General features: G+C 32.0%; 2 protein-coding genes across 2 annotated transcripts; both read right to left on the bottom strand.

Moving 5' to 3' along the window:
* Positions 1-354: 354 nt before the first annotated feature.
* On the bottom strand, positions 355-3,226 carry LOC129288722 (uncharacterized). Its single transcript, XM_054925449.1, has 4 exons — positions 2,709-3,226; positions 2,040-2,150; positions 1,000-1,951; positions 355-901 (listed from the first exon to the last, which is right to left on the bottom strand). The coding sequence occupies exons 1-4, from the start codon at positions 2,916-2,918 to the stop codon at positions 687-689; spliced, it is 1,488 nt and encodes a 495-aa protein (XP_054781424.1). The 5' UTR covers positions 2,919-3,226; the 3' UTR covers positions 355-686.
* An 822-nt stretch (positions 3,227-4,048) lies between these two features.
* LOC129289327 (lysM domain receptor-like kinase 3) lies at positions 4,049-15,005 on the bottom strand. Its single transcript, XM_054926092.1, has 14 exons — positions 14,815-15,005; positions 11,912-11,989; positions 11,708-11,758; positions 10,885-11,624; positions 9,758-9,835; positions 8,709-9,014; positions 7,804-7,949; positions 7,628-7,717; positions 7,425-7,530; positions 6,040-6,191; positions 5,840-5,937; positions 5,594-5,741; positions 4,890-4,997; positions 4,049-4,531 (listed from the first exon to the last, which is right to left on the bottom strand). Exons 1-14 carry the CDS (start codon positions 15,003-15,005, stop codon positions 4,367-4,369), a joined length of 2,457 nt encoding a protein of 818 aa, XP_054782067.1. The 3' UTR covers positions 4,049-4,366.
* Between the last annotated feature and the right edge of the window lie 6,877 nt (positions 15,006-21,882).

Raw genomic sequence — 21,882 nt, forward strand, 5'->3', positions numbered from 1 at the left:
TAAACGAAAGGAGTGTAAAATAGGTGAGAGTGATGAGATAAAAACTAGAGTTCATTATAATCTAAAGTTTTGAATTTTATTATTATCCAAAAATATAATATATCGAATATATATTGCCATCGAAGTTGGCCAACAAAAATATTTCCATGAAAACTTTAATCATTCACCATGTCTTGTACTGGAACTATCACCTGTTTATCATATGATTATATTGTAGATATTGTATAAATCTAATAAAAAAGAATTCAAGGAACTGAAATAAGTGTTCTTCCTGCTTAAATTCTGCCATGCCATCCATTGCTTTGATCGGGAAGTTGACAACAAATAAACGCACCCATCATGGTTCGATGCAGCTTGTTGAATGTATCTCATATTTTTGTGATAAGTGCAGAATGATACAGACAAGATTTGATTCCGCAGATGCAGCATCAAACAAACACTTCCCATAATTTCATTCCTTTATTCCTGACATCAATGGAGAAGTAACAACAACCAGTTGAACAAAACAGCTTCACCGTGTGTCTGGAACCGACTTGCAAAATTATCTTCTAGGTGGGGTATTATGACACAATGCACTTGGCCTCTTTGCTCCAAACCTTGCAACATAACCTTGTACAGCAAAAATTTTCAATTTTCAAGTGAGAAAAACCTATTTGCTTGCTGATATTTTGATTTTTGTAGTGCGCTTAATCGTCACAAGAGGCTTCTTCCAGAAGATCGAGAAACCCTTTTTTAGTAGTATTGCTAACTGCGGAGGTTTTACGCTGCAGTCCGATGGTGGATGCTGCTTCAAATTTTGTCCACAATTCCTTCTTCAGTGTATTCTCACCAGGGCATTTCCCAGTTCGAAACGAGCTTTCAGGCTCAAGCCACATGGTGCTCTCTTTGCCACCAAAATGTTCTACACAGATAAATATATGATATATAAATAATGAATAAGCCAAAATCATGTCAACCCAACAAATCGAAAGGTATGGACAGTGGAAGGTCAAGTGCTACCTTCGTTACAAGATTTTTTGGTTTGATTATGCTCGTCGAAAACATTGTCTTTCAATTTGTTAGTTTCTTGATTGATAGTAACAGCATCAGTGATCTGTAAACCTTTATCAGACTTTTCCAAATCAAACGGCTTCTCGTCGGTTGGCTCCAGCAAAACACAAGTTTTAGGAGGCGACATAAACCAATCTGGGGATGCTTCTATCGTTTTCTTTCCAGCTCCAGATTTAGAAATCTGTTGTATACCCAGGAGCTCTAGATACTTCAATGCCAGGCCTTGTGAAGCATCACCACCAGAAGAATCAGACGTTTCTGAATTGCTGTAATGAATCCCAACAGGAAACGGAGTGGATTTGCGAACCTTGTCTTTGTCTTTGCCTGGATGACAGATTTCAGATATGGGTTCAAGTAAAACACAAGATTTAGGGGGTGACATTTTTAAACATGGAGTCATAACAAGCATGGAGCTTTCTCTTTTACGAAAAAGCGGCGAAGAAACAAATCCATTTTCTTGAGCAATTGCTTCTTGAATAGCAACAGAAGCAGGAGGTTTAAGGGGAGTTGGTTTCGCTACAACAGCATCAAACGAGCAGTCAGGCATATCTCCGGATAAGGCAAGGAGAGTTGATGTCCCAAAAGCATTAGTAGAGGAAGATAATCTATTGAACCCCAATTTAGTTGGCTCCGGACGTTTGCATGATAATGCTTTTGATATAGGAAGGGGTGTGAGCATAAACATTTGTCTACCCCTTTCAATTGTACAGTTAGCCCGCCAGGACACGAGTGGAGACGGAGAGACCAGAGAGTTCAACTTGGTCTCCTCAGGACTGTCACTGACTTTACTTTCATCTCTAACCTCGTTAGATACTGGTTTTTTAGCCAAAACCTGTTGAGGCTGATATTCAGACTCTCCTGAGGTTGGAGACAGTGCCCTCTGGAATCTGGCCGCCCACGGCTGCATCCAGAAACAACAATTATTAATCAGTAGTGAAAACAGAATATTCAAGCAGGGAATGAAGGGGAAAGGCAGATAGAGCTTTGACCTTTAAAGATGATAGCATGTCAGACAAAACATATGAGAAAGATTCAATCTCTTTTCTCCCCTCTCTGCTTGTGGTCTTGAGTCTAAATGCTTGTGCAACAAGCTCATCAATCTGCCATTCAATTCATTGATCATGAATAAATTTTCCTGCACTTCTGAAAATTCTTATTGAAATAAAATAAGATGAAAAATGCTTAGCGCACATTTTAAAGCCTTGAAACCACATACTCTACGAACAAATCCAGGAGGTTCCATCTGCTTGGACAAACAGAAAATTTTGGATAACAAGCTAAGCTAGGTAGTCGATTTCAATATATACTCTATTCAAGTGGTGGTAATAACAGTGTGCTGAACTTAAAGTCAGCTAGGAAGAAAAAGAATCCGAGGAAAATATGAAATCCAAAATAAAAAATATTTCTCCGTGAACGAAAATTCCAAACAGAAACATGGCTATGTTCCTTTCGAAATAGAAAAACTTCATATCCGTCAGCAGTCCCTCTGAAACCAAACTCAGCCAACTAAGTAACATTACATTGCCCTAGAACTGCAGTAAATAGAGCAACCATAAATCCTATTGATTTCGTTGCTTCAACAACGACGGAAATGATTTCTGACCGGTCTTGAAATCTAGAGAACCAAATGAAATACTATAATTCGAGTAAACAGACACCTGATGAAGAATAGATGAAATATCGGACTGAACCAGAAGAATGCGATCGAGTACGTCGTTATCTTCTTTCTCCTCCTTAGCAGTCTCTTCCTTTTGCTTCTGACATACCATCTTCACGTTCTCAGATTTGAGGGATCTCCAACCATGTTTGTTTGTTACATTTCTGAGCGGCTTCCTCTCCGACTTCTCGTTCATTTCATTCCTCTGCATCTCTCTCGGCGACTTTGCTTCCGTTGAGGATTTTTGAATTTATCGCCGTGTTTGGAGTGGCGGGCTCCTCAGCTATTTCTTGAAGCGAGGCTATTTTCGGGTTTCCACTCCAAGCTTCGCCGTTTAATTTCGGGGCAAGAAGCAAACGACATGGCGTTTTTGGGACAGGATCAAACGTGCTATAGGTATAGGTAAGAGCTCCTTTCTTTTTTTGGGTAAGAGCTGATCATATATTGGAAAGTCGATGATCTTACAAACCTCAGACCAATAGGCCCAATTCACTTTGGACATCTGATGATCATATATCATTAAAATAAGTTCATGATATCTTGTATTGAAAAAAAAAAAAAACAAAGTTCATGATATCAATTTAAATTGACGAGTGACAACATTTAAACAAGTGATAAAGGGCTTGAATATCAATCTTCATGTACGTAACAATTTAATTAAAAGAAATCTATCTATTCTTTGCTCTCAAACTCTTAGTATCTCGAAGGAAGTAATTTATACTGTCAATAAAATTACTCCTTGTGAACCACTTTATCTTCTCATATAAAGACGAGTAAATCATAATGTGTTTTTACCTTAAACAACACATTTTGCTTCTTTTACATTTGTTTTCTTCTTAAAAACGCTTATCAACTAAGCTCATTTTCTAATATCAAAAGAATTTTAAATTTAAATTTATAAAATGCAAATAAACTTACACACCATTCATTTAAAAATGTATGACATTTTTAAGAAATTAAATGTTCAAAAATATAAAACATTTTAAATATTTTAAAATGTAATCATTACATTTTTAAAAAAAATACTTCTATTGAATAATTACATTATATTTATTTTAAAGTAAAACACCCTATTACATAAAAGTAAATATAAAAAGATAGTGTTATTTTAAAAACAAACTATATTATTAAAAGTAAAATTTAATTAAAAATATCTTATATTTTTTAAGAAAGAAAATACATAAAGATATATACGTCATTCTAAAAAAAAAAAAAACGGGAGGAAGAGGAGGAGATAGATACGTCAACTCAAGAACGCATTTGAAAATCCATTTTTGAAATTCTTTTCCAAAACTTCTCTTCATGAAGCCCAAAGGGAGTGTTATTGCAAAAGGAAAGCAATGAATCAAAGAATTCCAAGGTGCTTAAAGATATGAATTTCAGACTGCATCAATACGAATCACACAACTGCAAAATCCTTACGCAGCTCCATCATCACATGTTCTAACTCAGGTCCAAAATTTACTACACACAAGATTGCAGTTTTAACAAAATGAAGATACGGTACTTTGAGACATTTCAAGCTAATGACAAAGGAGAGATATTAACCCACCAGTTCTCTGACGTTCCAATAAATACAAAACTATCAAACCTAAGAAACAGGATAGTGGAAAAAGAATCCTGTTGAAGGTAGTGAACGAAAAAGATCTTGCTCTTGAACTATCTTCCCTGAACAAGCCCACTGAAAACCTGACTGTTCCCAGCAAGAGTTGCTTCCCACTCAATAGAAGACAAGAGAATCTGTGAGAGGGAAATCACAACTTGTTTCATATCAGGTCGTACAATGGGATCGTCGTCCACACATTGCTTCGCCAGCATTGCCATCTGTGCATCAAAATTCAAAACACACCAATAGAACAAATGAAGATCGAGTTAGTACAGTTGAACATCATGGAATTTCTTTCAGGACACAGTTTTCAAGTGTACTGTCAGATTAGCATGCAATGGCATAATTCAGAAAGTTTCAATCTCATCATGTTTTAAGGATCTGATAGCTAATACTTATGGAACTTTCATGGAGTTTCATCCTTTATTATATCGTGATTTCAGAACACATGAAGTTGGTTTTTTACAACTGACAATATTGATAACATGAGAAATCAGCAAGGAATGTAGAAAGAAGCAATTAGGCTGAGCTTGTTATTCCCATATAAGCAAAATAGAAGAAAATGGAGAAACTTGCCTTGTACACACAATCATGAGGATAAAGATCCATCATGTTAGGATCAATATAATCTCTCATGTTTGACATGCTCAAGGAATCGGATGTGTTTTTAAGAGCTGCCAGCATCTGCAATTTGATGATGAATGTTAATGCAAAGCCCCGGATAACAGTTGCAACCATAGAGCACAGGGATAAGCAATCATAAATCATTAAGTTAAATCAGGCAAGGAGAAAAATATGCGTAACCACCGCGAACATGGCAAAAATGCAACCAAGTTTTAAACATAGGATATAATGCATTCAAAGTTGAAATTATTACATTACAGATGTGATATGCGAGGTCATGGCACAAACATAGTCTATCATACATATAGTCTTCTCTACAACACAACCTGATAATCTGAACAGGTTGACACGAAAAATTTGTTAAAATTATTACAGGACAATAAATCATATTATACCAGTTTTGTTCAATTTTTAAAGTTGCAATAAATAGGTATAATCGCACTACAAATATAACCATCCCAAAATTAAGTCATATCAGCCTGCCATCACTCTGAATTTGGTGACATAGTGCTGATACAGTAAAATCATCACAAGAATAGTTACTAAAGCTAGACAATTTCTTGCAGCATTTTACTGTAAAGCAATATAGAATTATAAGCATATTGATGTCACGCATTCCATTGTATTTAAATTCATGCCTCATAAGCCTAACTTACAATAGATGCCAATGAACGTCTTTCAGGATTTTTTGTCATTGTGCCTTCTGTTCGAATGATGGCCTCCTTCCCAGATATAATCTCAAAGAGAACAACACCAAATGCATAGACATCACTTTTAGTTGTCGCAAGGCCATCACTCAAGTATCTGACAAATGTAAAAAATAAAAAAATAATAATAATAATCCCTTTTTTTGTGGGAAGAATGAACTAAAAAAAATTGATGGACAATTGGACATTACATACTCTGGAGCAAGATATCCATATGTACCAATAACTCTAGTGGTAGCAATTTCTCCCTCATTTGCCGTCCCAACAAGTTTTGCTAACCCAAAATCTGAAATCTAGAGAGAGAGAGAGAGAGAGAGAGGAGATATTAGCCGAAACAAAAAAAAATGTGCAAAGTAGTTAGAAATGTTTTTAACAATATTTAAATTTGTTATTACCTTTGCCCTGAAGGAAGCATCTAGTAAAATGTTGCTTGTTTTGATATCTCGATGGATGTAATGGGTTTTGGTGTGCTCATGTATGTATTCAAGGCCCCTAGCAGCATCAAGGGCAATCTGGACCCTCATGATCCAAGAAAGAGGGGAATGACCTATAAGCAGGGGACAAAGGTCGTAAACTCTATAGAGTTTGTTCATGCTATAATACGTTCTAACCACTCAAGCCTCAACTTTTAACATTGTAGAAAGCCTTTGCATTGTTGATTTCCATTAAAATATTAATTCAAGTATTTGAGCTCATAAAAATTCCCTTAGTGATATGGATGCTGGTTGCAACATCATTTTGTTAGCTTAAACTGCAAGTCTCATGCATTACACAGAATCTAAAATATGAGTCATATTATTCATGGCTTATGAAAAGTATGACTTCCTAAAAATTTTATATTATATCCAGATGCAACTATAAACTATAAACGACAGGTTCTGATATCCAAAACTTAGGTGCTGAAAATATATGCAATGAAGACAAAATTGCGTGTAGCAGGGTAACAAAAACATGTTACGCCATCAACCATCCATCCAGCTAATGTACTTTACTTCAGAGATCACAACTATCTAATTGATCTAAAGACAGTAAAAGGTCAAATCATCTGATATTTCATATTCCTTGATCGTCAGCAACTGGAATAAAACCCAGAAAGAGTAAATATGCATTGAGATATAAAATATCAGAAGGCTATAATGCAAGATCCAATCAATAATCTGGTGACACTAACCTTCTTTATTTTCCTGTTGGTTGAACCGAAAATACCTCCAATAATCAGAATAATATATTACACGCAAAGTCTTTGAAACTAACAACCATAATGCTCCCTTCCCTCTAGTCTTAACTGTAGGAGCTAGATAACTAATTCACATAAATTAAGGCAATGAGTTGTTATTTGTAGAAGTGTCCGCTGGTTTTCCTAAAATATCCCTTCTTTTAACCATTTACATTGAAAACTATCCCTATTGAATGCACACATTGATGTGTGCAACCAGTAGAGGTAGTTTGAGAAAAGATAGTAAATACAGGAGACAAAGTAAATTGAGGTCTTACATTTTTGCTCCTACATTTAGGACCAGAGGGAGTAGTCTTTTTTAAAAAAAGCTTAGAATATGGTCAAGTGTAACTACAGTGCGAATCTTGCCCTTCCAATTTTTTCATTAATATTACCACATACAAGTAAATCACAATAAGCTACACAAAGAATACTAGAAAACCGACAGGAAAAATACATGCTTTGAATTTGAAAGATAAAATCTAAATATTAATTCACAAGCTCCTTGTTCAAACATATGTCCTCAACTAATTTCACAAACCAAAGCATGACAAGCAATCTTACCCTTATTCTGAGGATCATGTAAATGGCTTTTGAGTGATCCCTTCAGTGCATATTCGTAAATCAGGAAAAGTTCATCATGGCTAGTTGCATAGCCAATCAATTCTACCTTGACAAAATAAAAAAGGGACTCAAACTTTTGAAATCTTCAAATCAATTTCTCCAAAATCAAATCATCTGATTTATTTTGTCAGCCAAGAAATTACCAGATTTGCATGATGAACCTTGCACAAGACTTTCATTTCAGACATAAATTCTCTAGTTTTTGTAGCCGTCATTCTTTTTATAGCTACTTCCTACAATGATTTACTACATGTTAGTAGAGGTATAAAAATGATGCTTGCCTTGTATTATTACATACTAAAAGAAGACGGGTGCAAACCTGGTCACGAAGCATGCCATAGTAAACAGAACCGTATGTACCATGCCCAAGAAGATTTGAATCAGAGAAACGATCAGTTGATGAGAAAATATTTTCATATGTGAAAACCACAGGCTTGTCCATGTCAAATACATCAGTCCCTAGAGCTGGAAAAACACAGGAAGGTTTATTGTGCATAAATTCCTATTTTATAGAGCAAGGTATAACATAGATACAGAGATGTAAAGGAGAACCAGAGATTGACACATAAGTCAAAGGAATTGCATAAATTCCTGCAGTCAGACCAATCACATATCATTGCAAAATACACTAATTCATAAACCATGCGATAGAGCATAATAGCAATAAGTATTCATTTTAATGATGTGAGAATTAAAATATGATGCAATTGAAGTATAATCAACATGACAACCAGAATAGAAGCAATTGCAAGTTATACAGCATCCTGATATGAATGGACTTTCATAAACTTCTAAGATTGCAGGTGTTCATCAGATATAAAGGTACAAATCCATGCCCATCTAACTAATTTGGAAACAGAATTACAAGACCACCATCAATCATCCAGTGAAATATCCATCAATGCATTCTGACTAGAAACTAGCATCAGCAGCAGATGAAACCCACTTCTCTTTTCCCACTTAACTGAGAAGTTAAAGATCAAAATGTCATGCTGGAATTGCTCCTCAACATTGATACATAATTGCATAACCAAAATCCTCGATTCTAAATAAAGGGGCATTAGCAGCATCCGGCATACTTTTTATTTTCATTTTATTCCTATATACTACTTCTTGCTTGCTTGACATCAGAATAGCACCTGCTACCTCAATACAACATATGCAAAACATAAGAACTTTAGGCTGAAACTATATGTATATGAGTTTAAAGGATAGGTTGATTACTTGGAACTTTGGGAATGGTAATCTGGACATTGCTAGGTTCGCCATCAGTTTGATTCTGGTCTACGGACTTTTCACTTATATACCTTCCTGAACCGCAACAAAAACTTGAATTCTGAAGAATATGAAACTTATGAAAGGTCTTGGGCTCAGTATCTTTTGCATGACTTCTTCTGGCTTCATGGAAACAATGTGATGATCGCAGGGAAACACACAGAATTATGCTCAGTATGATAAGAGCAAGAACAACTCCTAAACCACCAATGATCCATTTATATGGTACATGAGCCTTATTCTCAACTTGATTAGCTGCCCCAAAAAAAGAAAAAAAAGAGTTCGCACATAAGTATTCAATTATTGTGCAAGTAAATGCACTATTTGCTTCCTAGGTTGACAATTATAGGAAGTAAATAATGAAAAACAAAAACGAAATCAGTCAATTTAAAAGCCAAAAGAAAAATAAGAACCACCGATGGATGAAATCCAAGAGAGGTGAACAACTTTTAAGTTTTAACTCATTTCTTTCAATTCAATTTATCATAAACAGTGATCAGTAACTTAACGTAGAATCTGCCAAATTCCTGCTTGCTACATTAATAAGCAGCAGCAGCAACAAGCCTTACCCACTTAGGTGGGGTAGGCTTCATAAATTAAACACCACCATTACACAAAAAATGAGATATATAATGTTTATTTATTGTACCCCCAACATCATTAATGAATAGTAACTTCATTTTTTTTTATTTTCCTATTCAGAGGCATAAAACACATTCATCATCTAAAAAATTAAAATCTTTTCATCATATTTTTTTTCCTTTCCATTCTATTCTATCTATTAAACGGCCAATACAGACATCTATTAAATCAGCTCCTACTAAAAGCATTCAGTTTACAAGTCGTATGCTAAAATTTAGAAAACAAAACCTCAATTAAATTTTACATAGATAGAGGTGCAAAAAATGATTTGCTAAACCAAATTAGAAAAAAGTAAAGTAAATAAAACTTATATTCTTCTTTCATTTTCATTTTTTCCTAGATATATTGTCTCGTACCTGAAAAATTGTCAGCAGAGGGGGCAGGAACAGGTGCTGGAGGAGTATCATTCTTCAAAGGATATGGCTCACCAGGAGCTGCAATGCAGTTAAATAATACAAAAGCAGGATTACGACATGTGTAGTATTGTAATGTTTATAGAATGACCATTCTCCTCTCCATGATAAATAGGGAATGCAAAAAAATGCAACACATCTTAAACAGTGAATCAATACATTCAACTACAGCTAATTAATTGTATACCAAAAAAAATTGAAGTTAATTAATCAAGCTACTTCTACAGTAAGTCCAGTAAACGTGCAAAGTGTTCAATTTATACTGTCCCGATTAAATGAACAATAGTCTATTACAGCCTCAGAGATAGAGGCAAGTAAGCAACAGAAAACAACAGTCCCTGTGGATAAAGAGAAGCAAAACAAGTCTCAACTTTTAATCATTTACAGACAGCAATCACCGAATTCCTCACATGTCCACCGTTTCTCCCTCTGATTTAGTATCTTTTCATGTGAACACTGCATAAATTACAGTCAATCTCAGATTCCAACTTATTCTAGATGTTGATGTGAAGTATCTGCCCTGTCATGCAGGAGTTTCTCAGCACATTAAGTCCTGTCACTCATGTCATGACAAAGAAAAGATTTCTCCAGTTGTAACTGCTTGAGGTCAGTCATCATTTAACAGAAAAGTACCATAATTTGCTTTTTTTCTTAAATTTATATTCATTTTTCTACTTACAATAAACACGTTGCTTTCTCTTCATTAACTCAATGCTCTTCCTTAGAGTTGTATGTCTTCAACAAATCCATAAAACTGACAAAGGCCAAAAGGTTAATGCATTTGCATAACACAAAATTGTTCAGCTGAACTAAAGAACAGCTTTAGATTACTTTCAAGCACTCAATCACTAGTTCCCAACTATTAAACCACCCAATCACACCACCAGATACATTCCAACCTCATTTTTTATCCAGTTATTCCGAAAGAACCAAGATGCAACTTGCATAAAACAAAATAGAGCTAAAATTGAATATAACCAAACATCACTCCCAAATATATAGGTGCATACAAACGCATAAACACAGATGTACCTTACTCTAGATTGTTGAAGATGATTACAAGCACTGACCTGAATCCAGAGGTATATAATATAGAGATCCGACGGTGACATTATCCGGATTATCAATACCATTTACCGTCTCGATACTATCCATGCTAACCCCAAACCGACTCGCCAAAGATTCAACACTATCCCCATCTCTCATGACATAACTCAACAAATAGTTCCACAGTCCAGTAGAACACCCACAAAACAACCTCAGTGATATAACGGCGCCGTTTTTGGCCCTCCTGGTGGTGTTGGGCAAGATAGCAAGCCCGTCATAGGCCTTCATCACCAAATCATGCACAAACCCTTCATTGGATTTCACAGTGAACGTAGTGTTGGATACATATTTCTTTATGCCATAAGCGCAGGAACAGTTCTTCCTGATGAACACGTAATCCCAGCCATTGCCTTCCACAGTAATATCACCGGGCAATACATCGAACATACTCTGTATAACTGCAAGCATCTGGTTTGGTTGAGGTTTGAAGGCCAAGAAGGAAGTGCACACGCGGGTCGTGTCCGTACAGCTCCTTGGGGTCGGGTAGGACCACAGAGAATGAAGCTGAAGCAGAAAGAGAAGAAAGTAAAGAACCTTGAGATGGGGTTCCGTACAAAGTTCATTTCTTTGAGCTTGAATTACGAAGCTAGAATATCCAGTGTCCAGACTAAGCAGAATCAAATTTGAGCTCAGAGGATCACAGAAAATAACGGAACCAAGAAACAATAAACTCGATCCAGAAAAGGAAAGATGAATAGTACAACTAGCACGGATTCAATTTATGAAACCATTTAGAAGGAGACAGACTAGCAGCTCCAATTGTGAAAACTTATTGTGGTCCTGCACCTCAAAACTATGATGAAAGATGACAAAATAGTGAACACAACACGCAAAAGCCTGAAAGGTCAAGTTAAGAGAGATAATTAGAAGTGAATATTTGGAGATGGAATGGGAAATCGGCGAAGAGTGTACCAAGAAAACGAAAGAATAATGTAGCAAGGGGCATTGAAGGAAAGAAGAGTGAGATAATGAAGATGAAGAGAGCAGAACAGAGCATTTGTTTTTGTGGTTTCCGGTGGGTCTGGTAAACCGGCTGCTGGAGAATACAGTAAAAAGCGAAGAAAGCGCCTGCACGATGAGGGAGAGCACTTTCAGATACCGTCACCACCTGGCTTGAGTCAAGGGAGGTCAAATAATTTTACTACTTCGCCCTTGGTAACGTACAAGGAGTCAAGGAACAAGGATCAATGCTATAATAATTTTAAATTGGGCGAGAAGTCGCCCAAATTGATAAATTAATTCATGTATAACACTTGAAGTAAAATTTTTCAAAAGAAAAATTAGTGGAAGTTGCTCCAAACAATCAATCATGTTTTATTAAATTGAAAGCTTCATTCTTTCTTAACGCTTTATCGTAAAATGTATTTATCATGAAAGTTTTATCTCAGTAGGAGATTATGGGCTGTTTGTTTTGGGTTCAACCCCCCCCCACCAAAAACCCACTTTTTTTAAATTAAAACAAGGACCGCGGGCTGTTTGTTTTGGCTCTTTTTTTCCCCAACAAAGCACTTTTTAAAAAAAAATAATTACTTCAAGTAAAGTTTAAGATGTTTGTTTAATATTTTTAAAATAATCAAAATTAAAAATGTCAAATATCTAGTAATTATTTGGAAAAACTAACTTGAATATCTTTTGAGAATGAAGCGGGCAATAGATTATAGATGAGTGAAAAACTAAACAAAATATAGTTATTTTCACACTAAAAATTTTAAAGGATAAAAGTAACTCTTTTTCCAATGTTTTCTTCCTCTCATGCGATTGTCATTCGCCTTCTCTTACTTTTTAGTTTGTTTAGATTGGATTGGATTGGATTGGCCCTGTCTCTTAACCCTTGTTAAAGGTTAGAATTGTTCTCTTATATTTTGCCACCTTTTTTTTTTGGATGGTGATGGATTTAAGTTATTTAAAGTGTTGTTCGATTTTAACATTTATAGGATTTTTAATTAATTTATTCGATACCCGTTATGCATTCTATTTCCTTTGGAGCTGACAAATGAGTTTCCACAAGAGTTTTGACATGATTTTTTGTTTAATAAATTGATTTTTATGATAGTAATATGTTCTTTTGAAATATTAGAAATCATTTTTAACTAAATTGTATCCTAACAATATGAATTAGTTAATTATGTTTAAAACTATATACCTCTTTTATGTTTACCCTTATTTAATATAATGTATCAATTAGAAAATCTTATTGATTACATCCAATGTATTTTTGGGAAAAAAAAACCTTACTAATAAAAATCCAAAATACCTTATATTTTTAACCATCTTTTTTCATAAAATCAGATGATTTAAAAGAATAAAAAGTCATTACAAGGCTTGAACTAAACATAAAAAAAAAAACTAAAAATAGTCTCTCCTTCATCATCAACCACTTCTCAACAAAAATAATGGAGATATTAACTAATGTATAACTTTTTCTAACTAAACTATTCTTTTTTATCACAATATAAGATATTTTTTTAGAAACTCTACTTGGTTTAAAATATAAGATAGTTTTTATAATTATTTTTCTAACTACACTACTCCTACTTCATTTATTTTTTTGAAAAAAAAAAGATACAGTGGAATCATTATTAAGGATTTGAGGAAATTATATAAAATATTTAATTAAGGGAATAATTGATAAGACATACATTTTTTTTTTAAGAAATTACAGTTTCACCTTCTATATTTGCAATTCAGGAGTATTAGCAATGTTACTGATTTCTCGGTGCATAAAAATCAAGAGACATTGCAAAATCTGTTGACCGGGCTAAGAGTGTTGACAAACATCTTGATAGTAAGGATGCTATGAACTGTGATCTGTAGTATGCCCTACACACTGAGTAATTGACATGCCTTCCACGCAAGGTAACTGATAAATTAATAATTGATCAAATATAGATTTATAAAGTGTGCTATCCCCAAACAATAAATATAGTTCTATTTGTATTTTTAATGATATATGATATTAAGTATAGAGGGTATAATTATAGATCAGAGAAGCAAACATTACAAATTATCCATTTTTTTGGTTAAATTAAAAAGGTCAAGGGCAAAGCTGGGCAACAAGCCATTCAATAAACAAGAAAACTACTTCATGTTAGAGAGCATAAGAATTTTAGTTCCTGTTTTTTGTTTTATATACAATTTTTAAAATTATTTTTCAAAACAAAACAAAATGAAAATATATTTGATTATGTTAATTTAAAAATAATTTTAAAATTAAAAATAAACTGATAATAATAGTTGCAAGCAGTTAATGATGATGGTTTATAATATAAATTAGTCAAGAAAATTATATTTTTCAATAATCAAATGTAGTGTGTTTTGAAAAGAAAAATAAAATGAAAAACAACTTTAAAATATTTTTATTTTTAAAAAATGAGAACAATTTTTAAAAAATAATTAAATCCAAAAAACTTACCAAAATGATTTTTTTGTTTTTTAAAAAGAAAATAATTTTTGAAAACAAAAACCAAACAACCCATAAGATTCCCATGTTTTAGGAGGGGATAATTAACGAAAATTCTAACATCCAAGTTATATTGATTTACTTGATGAGTAAGCTAATCTATGCATCTATTCTCTTTTTTAAAGATATAGTTCAAGATGACACTTAAATTTTTTATAACAAGATCCTTAACCTTCTTGATGGTACCAATAAAAGAGGGATATTTTAGGAATATTTGTTGTGATTGGGATTAATTATATTATTTTGAGAGGATAATCATAAACGTGGACTTGAGGACACTTATCTTCCTAACAAAGATTAAGGTCTTAATGGATACCGAATGAAACTTAACTGCAATGCTTGGCTGAAAGCTAAAATATTAGTGAAAGCTTTTCTCTACTTCCTGAGCGTCTACAAAAAGCTTTCCACAAACTGCTCCATTAAAGTTAACAACCTTCTACGTTCAATCAAACCCACCTTGGTTGAAGCGAAATCTAGAAACCATAGTGTCCATCCCAGCTCCCAAGTTTCATTGACAATGTTTTTAAATAAATCCGCTTCTAAATATTTTCTAAATGTGTCAGCACACTTGGACAAACAATGTTGATCAGCCGATTTTCCTTGTGTTGGAACTTTCGACTTCATTATTCGCGTCCCACAAGATTCAATCATGCAAAAAAAATGGTGTAGTTTGATATGTTTGACAAGATTTAACCAAACCTGTTCGGCTTTAAGGTAGTCGCTAATACGAACAATGGAAGAAGGCAAGAAGCCCATATATCTCTAACGGGGCTACGATGGCATAAAGTAGAGTTCCCTAGAACATACAGGGGTAATATGGGAAATTGTAATTGTTTGGCAAAAAGGAAAGCACAGGTAGCCAAGAGCTGGCAAAAGACGGGAACATCTGTTAGGGCAGGGCCCCACAAAAAATAGTGAGAGTTAAAATGATGAAGAAGAAGGAGAAAAAATCGGAATCATTGGGGACTATCGTAGTAAAAAAATCGTTGACACGTTTATAGGTTTGACTGCCCACAATAACCGACAGCGAAGTGAGAGGGCCCATTTTGGGTGTTCATGATGTGATGAGGAGTCTGAATTATGCTTTAACAAGATTTATTTTACTTTTTTATTTTATAATTATTAAAATAAAAATAATGAACAAATAATAAATATATTTATATTTAATTTGAATAATATAAATTTAATCTTATAATCTGATTTAATATTAATTTTTTAAGAATTTTTATAATCTTCAGTCAATTTTAAAATTTTAACTCATAACATTTTTATGATTTTTAAAGTGTCAATTTAGATATTATTTTTATTTTAAATATTATTATTACTAAAATAAGAATTATAAAATTATAAAAAAATTAATGTTAAATTTAAACTGTTCTACATATATTTGAATAAGAAATTTGCAAAAAATTTTATTAATAAGTTAGATAGTCATTATTTTTTGTATCAAAAATAAAAATTAAAATATTCAAATTAAATCTATATTATTCAGATGATTGATAAGATAAATTTATTAAACATTTATAATTTTTATTATAATAAATATTAAATAAAATAAAATAAAACTTGTGAATATAAATTTAAAATTTGAACAGTTTAAATTGCCCATCACAAGCAGCCTTAACCAATTCCTGAAATGAGAGGTAGAGGACGATCATATGCAGATGGCTTAGAGTAAAAGAGAAGTGAACTTGTACGTGGCGAATAATGCAGAGTGGAAAATGAAAATGATTGGATAGGTGGATAGGAATATCGTGGCGACTGACGTATTGGATAAGGCGAGACTAGGGAGATGAAATCGGGGACTCGAGGGAGCAGCCCCACGTGGGAAGAAGACAAAGGGGAACTATGTACGTATATAAAATAAAATAAAAATAATATAAGATATTTAGGAGACAAGAAGCCTGGAGCAAACGCCAAAATATACTTAACTACTTAAACACCACTTTAGTCTGCAGAGTTCAGACTACAAAAATTTATATAAATTTTAAAGGATATAAAATGGGAAGCCAGCTTGCATGCTCGCCGCCATTGCCCCCTTCCGGGCAGGCTTTGAATATTATTTTTTGAGAAAATTATCATTAGATATTGTACAGCAATATAAATAAATTTTTTAAAATTTAAAAACTATATCTAAATTTTTTGAGATTTAAGTATAATTTATAATTAGAGTACAAAAATAGTACTGCCTTGTTAATTTGACTTAACTTACAATTGCAATTTTAATTTTTAAAAGTAAAAATTGATAATTTACAAGTTGAATTTCTCATTTAATGTTTGAGGTAATATGGAATCTCCATAAAATTAATTATACCTGCTCAATACTATAATCAATATAATTGAAATGCAAGCAATGTAATAAAGCTCATTTGAAATTTACATATTTTGTTTATGGGTTGTTTAATATTAGATTTGATTAATAAAATTATTGACAGTTAATTTACCTTTCACTTATAATTGTAACTACACGATTTATAAAAAAAAATTTAGAGTTGCTAATTCAACTTAAACCTAAATAAATCCAAAAAAAATTAGGGTTGAATTTGATAAAGTAATGTTTTTAATATTTGAGGCCTGATTTGAAATAAAAAAATATACATTTTTTAAATATATAAAATATGATAAATATTAATTAATTATTTAATTTTTTATGTCATTTTATACTAAGATGCTATATATTTGACTAAACTATTATAAATATTTTTAAAAAATAAAAATACTTATATTGTCATATCTTTAATATATAAAATATCTCAAAATAATATTTTAAATATATTTTAGTATTAATTTTTAAATTTTAAGATCCATATATTTTTTTAAAAATAAAATTTTAAGTCTTCTATACTGTTTAAATATCCCAAAAATATATGTTATATTTTTATAAAACAAAAATAGTAATTTCAAGGTAAAAAATTAAATTACAATTAATTTAAAAAAATTGATAATTTGCATAAATTATCACCTTTTGTTTTTTAATTTAATTTTTTACTTTGCCCAATTAAGCCAAGTCAAAATATACTCAACTTGCCTGAATTATTAGTTCTAAGTTAAAATTTATAATTCACAAGTCAAATTTTATATTTAACTCTTGATATAATATAGAGTCTTCATAGAGTTAATTATATATGTTTAAGGCTATAATTAGTCTAATTATGATGTAGGAAAGTAATAGTGTTCATTTGGGGTTTACATATTTAGCTTATGGACTGGTTAAAGTTAGATTTGATTAATAAAGCTCTTGACAATTAAGTTAGCTTTCACCTATAATTGCAACTGCAACATCACAATTAAAAAAAAAATTCATTATTTACAAATCAAATTTCTTATTTAACACTTGGTATAACATAGAGTTTTTATGGAGTTAATTATGCATACATAAGGTTGTAATTGATATAATTGAAATGTAAAATTTGTAATTTATTATATAATTATAACATTAACTAATCAAAATTAACTTCATGAAGACTTCATGTTATATCAAGTATTAAACAAGAAATTTGACGTATAAATTATGAATTTTTATTCATAAATTTTGAAGTTATAGTCATGAGCAAAGGTTAAATTAATAGATGCAGTATTATTTTTACGCCCTAACATCAAATTGTACCCAAGTCCTGAATTTACTATATTTTCTAAATTTTGCTAGACTTATTTATAAATAAATATTGTATACAAGGATTATTCATAATTTTCCCTTTTTTATAATTAAAAGTTTATGTTAGCTAGATCTAGGGGACTCATTAGAGTAAGGGTATGTTTTTAGGCTCAAAGAATGCTCTCATGAGCACTTACAAGTCATTCACCAATATGATTCTCATATTAATAGTGATTTTTCATCTTACAATCTTTTAAGTTATGAGTTAAATTCTTATTAATTGAACCTATATTTATTATTCCCTTATCTTTTTAATAGGTGAGCCAGACAGCTTACTGGCAAGATTGAATTAAAAAGCTGCACCATAAGGTACGTGTAGCTATAGGCCTATAACCATTTTTTTTAAATAAGAGGCTATGGATAAATAGTGCTATCCAACATGAAGAGTCACGTCAACAAATAAAAATTCCTACAACCTAGGAGCACTGTATCAAAAATAAATACATTAAAATTATTAGTGGAGGTTTGGAGGGTCAAACAATTTGCAAATTTGTTTGCTTTTATAAAAGCATGATCAAAAGTAACAGTCTAATCTTAAAAAATGAGATCTCTAATTTTATTGATAATATCAAAAATTGGGTGATTGATAGAGAACTCATTACGAATTAATGAGAAAGCTTTAATAAAATTAGAATAGACATTAACTTTGTTAAATTTTTTAGCCCAACAAATGTTAAATCCTTTCAAGACACTCACAAGTTTGGCTGCCGTACTTGGATGATATCTAAGACATTCAAAATAGTCTTTAATTCAATTGCCTTGTTTGTCTCGGATGAAACCGCCACAAAAAGCTGTATCATAGACATTGACGGAGTCATTTGTATCTAACTTAAACCATCCTTTCTTAGGGAAACCTATATCCAACTTATTACATTGGTGAATCGAGATATTCAATTGGCAAAACTTGGATATGGAAATTTTTTTATTAATTTTAATACCCTTAACTCCTTGAGACATAATAATCAAATAGTGGAATGTTGAGATGGTTGTTAATTAGATATTAACAATTCACTTGTTTGAATTAAGATGATGAATTTAAATTTTCACTTTCATGGGAAAGACACGATCGCTATTAATTTTAATTAATAATTAACTTATAAAAATGGATTCTAAACACAAATGAATGAGAATCCTTTTTTTGACCAGCCAATGAATAAGAATCTACTCTCTCTTGTACCAATATTGCTTATTCTCATAATATAATTCTTTTAGATTGCTTTTGGATGGGTGAATTTGGATTAATAATTTGAATTTAAAATCTAACATTTAAAATTTATATATTTTAAATTCTTTGTCTGAATAATATAATAAAATTTATAATTATAATATTAAAATCTTTTATTTGAATCTTAAGAAAAATTCCAAATTTTGAATTATATGTTTGAATTTAAAAGAAGCTTGGAAAACATCAATGGTTCGGTCCTAGTTGACATCGACATTCGGTCCTAGTCGAAGTCGACAATGTGGTCCCAATTAGCAGTGGCAGTCATTTCCCAATAAGTGGTGGTGGCCATGTCCCAGTCAATATTGATGATCTAGTCCTGAATGCATTAATGGACCAATCTCAATAAACAATGGAGGTCACTTGCTCGTCTATAGTGGTAGTTTGATCTCAAATGCATCTAAAGACCAGTCTTGATAAACGATGGCGGTCATGTCTTGATCAATATCAGTGGTTCAATCCTAAACGCATTGGTGAACCTATCTCGATAAGAGGTGGCTATCATGTCTTGGTCAATATTGATAATCTAATCCCAGTCAATGCTAACAGTCCTTTCTTAATAGAAGTCTGCGGTTTGGTCCTGGTTCATATCGGCGTTTCACCCTTGGTCAAAGTCAGCAATCTAATCCTAGGCAAAGTTGACAGTCTAATCCCTATCGACTCCAACAATCTAGTCCAAGTCAACATTAGTGGTCTGGTCCCAAATGACGAACGAGAGAGGCCTTAGTCGTTGTTCTTGGTTAACAATGACATTTAATGCTAGACGGATCACAAACAGTGATCACAGACTAGTCCTAAGGCAACAATGGCAGACCAATACTAAATAGTGGCAACGAATCAGTATCAAATGACAACGATGACAATAGATTAAGGCCGAGTGACGACAGAGAGTGATTGAAAGTGAGTTAAAATTTGAAATTCACAATATATAGAAGGGATTTGAAATTATAAATAAATTATGTTTAAATATAAATTTGGATTTGGACAAAATCTAAATTCATAAATTTTCATGGATTCAAATAGTAAATTTGACTTAAATTTAAATCTATATATATATTCAAATATAATATCATTTTTTTAATTCAACAAAACTCGAAGGCTTTGCTTAAAAGTATTAAATTTATTTCATTCTATTAAAACCATTATTAGTACAATAGTTGCATGCGTGTGATGAGATGAAGATGATGAATTTCCAATTAAATGAAAAATAACATTAAGATTAAAAAAATACTATCAAATATATAATTTAAGAGAATCGATAGAAAGAAAAAGGGCCATTCCAGCTGTCTTGAAATTTGATTAGGTAGAAAACAAATCCATGGAGTGTCTAATGATGTTACCTAATAATTGACCTAATTTTAGGATTACAAATTTATAATAAAAAAGATTAAAAATTAATAAATATCAAGAAAAGCATGGGACCCAATAGTTACGTCAGTTGCATGTGAATTTAATCAGCTGGAAATCCCACCAGAACATAAAATCATTGTCGACAAGCCATCACCATGTGCGTCCACCTCCCCACATTTTCTAAATTCGGAGCCATAAATTATCAATCAATCAATATGTTAATAATATCAATAATCAATATACCAACATGCTAATACATCCTTGGTGCTAATTTTAAGACATATCATTTATTTTTTACCATAAATTTATTTATTTATCCCTATCAAATGTTGGCCAAAAAAAGCATGGGATTAAAATATGTAAATTTAATAATAATAAAGTTAAAAACTTATTAAAATTTTAGAGGAATTTAATAAGCTATAATTTTTTTATTTCAGTGAAATGTGTTAAAAATAATTTATAAATAAAGCTAAATAAAGTAGGGATGTAATATTCAATCAGACAAAAAAAAAAAGACATACATGTAGAATAAATTTAACAAGTTTGTCCAGTCACAAGCCATGAAAATAGCATGATTTACGAGGAAAAACAATTTCATATAGTATAAAATTTATAACAAATTGTATTAATAGTAACTAGTAAGTCATAAGATATATAACAAATTCTAGTTAAAAAATATGTTTATTAATAGAAAAATAATTTTTTAGTTATATATGATACATACATGTATGTGTGGACTCCAATCGAGTACCCATACCATATATAATTGGAAAGAAAAATCATGCTGAGAAAGACACTTTTGATTGGACCCCACAATTTTTAATTCGATCTTGTAGTAAATATGATATAATTGTATCTCACAAGCAAAATTATGATTTATGAAGTTGATCTATTTTTAATGTGAAGAGGGAACCAATGTATGATTTTTTTTTTCAATGTAAAATAATTAGGTTGTGGAATAAGCAAAAGCACAATAAAATGAGTGGAAATCATTGAAGGTTTGGTGATTGCTTGTTTGGTTGGTTAATTAACATTGTAATCAACCAACCTGTCTTTCATAATTTCTAGGCTGGATTAGTAGGACGCAATATTATTTTTTTCTTAAAATAAAAAAACACTTTATTTATTTCTTATTTTCCTGTTTAGGATGCGAGAGAAGATATGTGCACAAGGCCCGAGTCTGGGATCTGGTCTGCATTTGTCTTCACGACTGCGTGAAAATATTTCCGTCTCAGGGAAAATCTTTACGTCACGATTTGGTAGCATCGAATTGG

The sequence above is a fragment of the Prosopis cineraria genome, unplaced genomic scaffold (assembly GCF_029017545.1).
Source record: "Prosopis cineraria cultivar Desert tree isolate PC_DT_omini unplaced genomic scaffold, ASM2901754v1 PC12, whole genome shotgun sequence".
In the NCBI taxonomy this organism is placed as follows: Eukaryota; Viridiplantae; Streptophyta; class Magnoliopsida; order Fabales; family Fabaceae; genus Prosopis; species Prosopis cineraria.

Bases quoted from the DNA above. Each gene is read 5' to 3' on its own strand.
- LOC129289327 (XM_054926092.1), bottom strand. From the start codon at position 15,005: ATGAAGTCGAAAGTTCCAACACAAGGAAAATCGGCTGATCAACATTGT. The intron at 11,625-11,707 runs GTGCAGGACCAC...AATCCGTGCTAG, and splicing joins TCTTTCATCATAGTTTTGAG to TTGTACTATTCATCTTTCCT. The intron at 9,836-10,884 runs GTCAGTGCTTGT...ACTGCATTGCAG, and splicing joins TTATATACCTCTGGATTCAG to CTCCTGGTGAGCCATATCCT.
- LOC129288722 (XM_054925449.1), bottom strand. From the start codon at position 2,918: ATGCAGAGGAATGAAATGAACGAGAAGTCGGAGAGGAAGCCGCTCAGA. The intron at 2,151-2,708 runs GTGTCTGTTTAC...ATTGAATGGCAG, and splicing joins TTTCATCTATTCTTCATCAG to ATTGATGAGCTTGTTGCACA. The intron at 1,952-2,039 runs GTCAAAGCTCTA...TTCTGGATGCAG, and splicing joins ACATGCTATCATCTTTAAAG to CCGTGGGCGGCCAGATTCCA.